Source organism: Euprymna scolopes, chromosome 35 (genome assembly GCF_053919585.1).
Source record: "Euprymna scolopes isolate OS-2025 chromosome 35, ASM5391958v1, whole genome shotgun sequence".
Taxonomy (NCBI): domain Eukaryota; kingdom Metazoa; phylum Mollusca; class Cephalopoda; order Sepiida; family Sepiolidae; genus Euprymna; species Euprymna scolopes.
Genome location: NC_136516.1, coordinates 30,870,281 through 30,873,305, shown reverse-complemented (window position 1 = coordinate 30,873,305; position 3,025 = coordinate 30,870,281). Strand labels below are relative to the sequence as shown.

The 3,025-nt window shown below is 35.0% G+C and overlaps 1 protein-coding gene across 1 annotated transcript; it reads right to left on the bottom strand.

The window, feature by feature from the left end:
• Positions 1-1,221: 1,221 nt before the first annotated feature.
• Positions 1,222-2,860, bottom strand: LOC145259787 (uncharacterized). The gene has a single exon (XM_080117551.1). It carries the CDS (start codon positions 2,510-2,512, stop codon positions 1,757-1,759), a length of 756 nt encoding a protein of 251 aa, XP_079973677.1. The 5' UTR covers positions 2,513-2,860; the 3' UTR covers positions 1,222-1,756.
• Between the last annotated feature and the right edge of the window lie 165 nt (positions 2,861-3,025).

Genomic DNA, 3,025 nt, shown 5'->3' with positions numbered 1-3,025 from the left:
AATCGGGCACTTTATTGATTTCTTTTGAACGTACACGATGTACTAATATATATATATATATATATATATATATATATATATATATATATAGAGAGAGAGAGAGAGAGAGAGAGAGAGAGAGAGAGAGAGACACACACAGACAGACAGACAGACAGACAGACAGAATAAATGACAAAAAACTATATTCCAAAATTCATGATGTTGACCATCTTATAATTTATTCCTTTAATTCAGTTGACTTATACAATTCTTCTAGGAATAAATTATAAGATGGTCAACATCATGAATTTTGGAATATAGCTTTTTGTCATTCATTCTCTATATTGCTCTGTAATTAGATTGAGCTTCTTAAATAAGGAAGGGTATATATTATAAGAAAATCAACAATAGGAATGAAATGTTTACCCAATCAAAGCAAGTGTAAACTTCAACCTAATATAAATATAAATATTTATATATTAATATTTTAATCCCAATCAAATAAAAAAGCTCAATACAAACACAAGAGGGAGTAGAGAGCTTGTCACAAGGAAAAGAAATCAAGACTGTGAATTAAAATTTACTGTTCGACAGAATACCCCAAAAACAATTTTCAAGAAAAATCTTGTTTTTGGAGTATTCTGGTGAACAATAAATTTACTTATTCAGTTTTTAAATATATATGGCAATTAAGCTACACAATTTTCCACGTTTCATTTTAGTGAGGATGTGTGGAGTTATTGTCGAAGTAAATACTGAAAATAGATACATAAAATCTTATGTAGATACATATAATAATAATAATAATAATAATAATAATAATTTTTCTTTAAAGTTAATAGGGGTAGACACATCAGAACTTACTCATTTTCAGAAAGTTTTTCTTTTATCAAAAAAATATATAGCTCTAGTATAGCACTATTGAGCTATATAAATGAGGATTTATTCATGTGTTATCACTGGTCCAAGTAATTAAATTAATAAAATTAGTAATTAAATTAAGCTGAAAAATAACCCAATGGTAAAGCAAACCTATCTGGATAAAAATATCTATATATAAATATAAGGGGTTAGTATATATTTATTTATTTAAAAAAATTAATTTAAATGATTTTATTTTTTTAACAGCTAACTGAATTAGTTGATTTAAAGCCTTTGTTTTTTAATGAAGGAAGGTTGGCCTAAATGGAGCTTAAAGATTATGAATTGACTTTTGGCGGTAATATCTTTTTTAATATTTAATTTTCGTATTGCCATTGCGAATTTAGGATCTATTTATTTTTCGTATTGCCATTTGGAATTTAGAATCAGGGTAGGGTTGAACCGCATGTATATTTCTTTATGATTTGAGTAAAAATAAAAATGTCATTCTTGTTTAAATAGATTTCTAAATCAGCAACTCATAAAAAAACACACACACATGCTCTTCCTTAACACTAACCCTAAGTCCAAGTGGCAATAGCAAATAAAAAAAAAATGTAAAATAAAAAAGTAACTGCTTGTCTGCTTCAATTATTGTGTGTGTGTGTGTGTGTGTGTGTGCGTGCGTGCGTGCGTGCGTGTGTGTGTGTGTGTGATGAGTCAGTCAATAGTCACTCATTTGTTTTGTGACCATTCAACTTTTCGGGACCATGAAAGCTCAATTTTCCTGGTGGATTAATGGGTATTATATATTTATAACGAAGTGGATATTTTCAATTTAACAGTTGTGTATGTGGGGAGGGGGGTCCCACAAGTTAGAGGAACCCATCTTTTCTTTTTTCGTCCTCCGTCGAGATTAAACGCTCAACACCATTATTTGTAATATCATAATCCAAGAGGAGGAAACAAGCAAGACGAATAACAAGGAATGGTTGTTATAATTCAAAGAAAATAATAATAACGGAGCGATGTAATAGAGGAGAGAGGAAGGCCTCCAGGGGGTCGTTGGTGCCGAGCTCTTTTCTTCTTTGATGGCGTGGTTGAAGCACCTGCCGTTGGCGGCATCATCGACCTTAAAACTGCGACTGAGGCAGAACTGGCTGCCGTTCGAATACAGGTCGCCGACGATGGACCCTTTGAGGACCGCCGTGCGACACGCGTCGTAGAAACTGTTGCAGAACTCCCGACACACGGTCAGCCGCTCCCTCAGGTAGAACGTGTTCTGGTCGGGCGCGCAGATGTAGCACATCAGGTAGTTGATGAAGTGCTGGCAATTAGTGTCGGCCCCGGGTAAGGGTTTCACCCGTCCGAACGTGGCCGAGATCTCCTCTTGAATACAACAACTGTTGCTCTTGAACCACGTGCAATTCTTGAGGCCCGGCTGCGGCGATGGGGCTCGGTTGCTGAAGAAGGAGCAATATTGGATCGCCGGGGAAGTTGCGCCGGATAAAGACGAAGATGATGACGCCAAAGACGGTGACGTCGAGGTGCTACCAGTGACCGTAGGCACAAACACTGTGGTTCCCATCACGAAAATAATGGACACAATCGCGGAGATACGGATGATAACGCGATCTGTGCACGCATCAATCAACTTGTACTCCCTCATCATTGTGGTTAAATCCTTCCTTTGTGTTTTTTATTAAAAAAAAAAAATAAACAACAACAAACCTTTTCGTTTTGTTGTTGACGTCTTGAGAAAATACAAACTGACACAAGAATGCGTTTAGTTTTCGGCAATCCCCGACAAACATCGGGCTTTTCCGTAAATAATGTGAATTAAATAATAAAATTGAAAAGACAGATAATAATTTGTACACGCATCAACCGATTCGTTTTGCTCCAGTTAGATTGTTTCTTGTGCAAACAAAACAAAAACAAAAAAACAAAAAAAAAAAAACAACAACAGAAGGATCGAAAAAACTCGCTTGTAATTGATGTCAGTCTGCCTACTATGGTAGTAAATGTCCGATAAGGATCGGCTTTTTCCGGAATTAGACGTAGAATTACGGAAAACGTAGAACTCTAATGAAAAGGAAAAACCTTATAGATACGAATAATACACATTATAACCTATCAAAACCAGCTATTGTTGCAATTGTTCCTGTTATAAATAAATAAATAA

What these genes read in the sequence shown, in the direction of transcription:
- LOC145259787 (XM_080117551.1), bottom strand. Translation starts at nt 2,512, where the DNA reads ATGATGAGGGAGTACAAGTTGATTGATGCGTGCACAGATCGCGTTATC.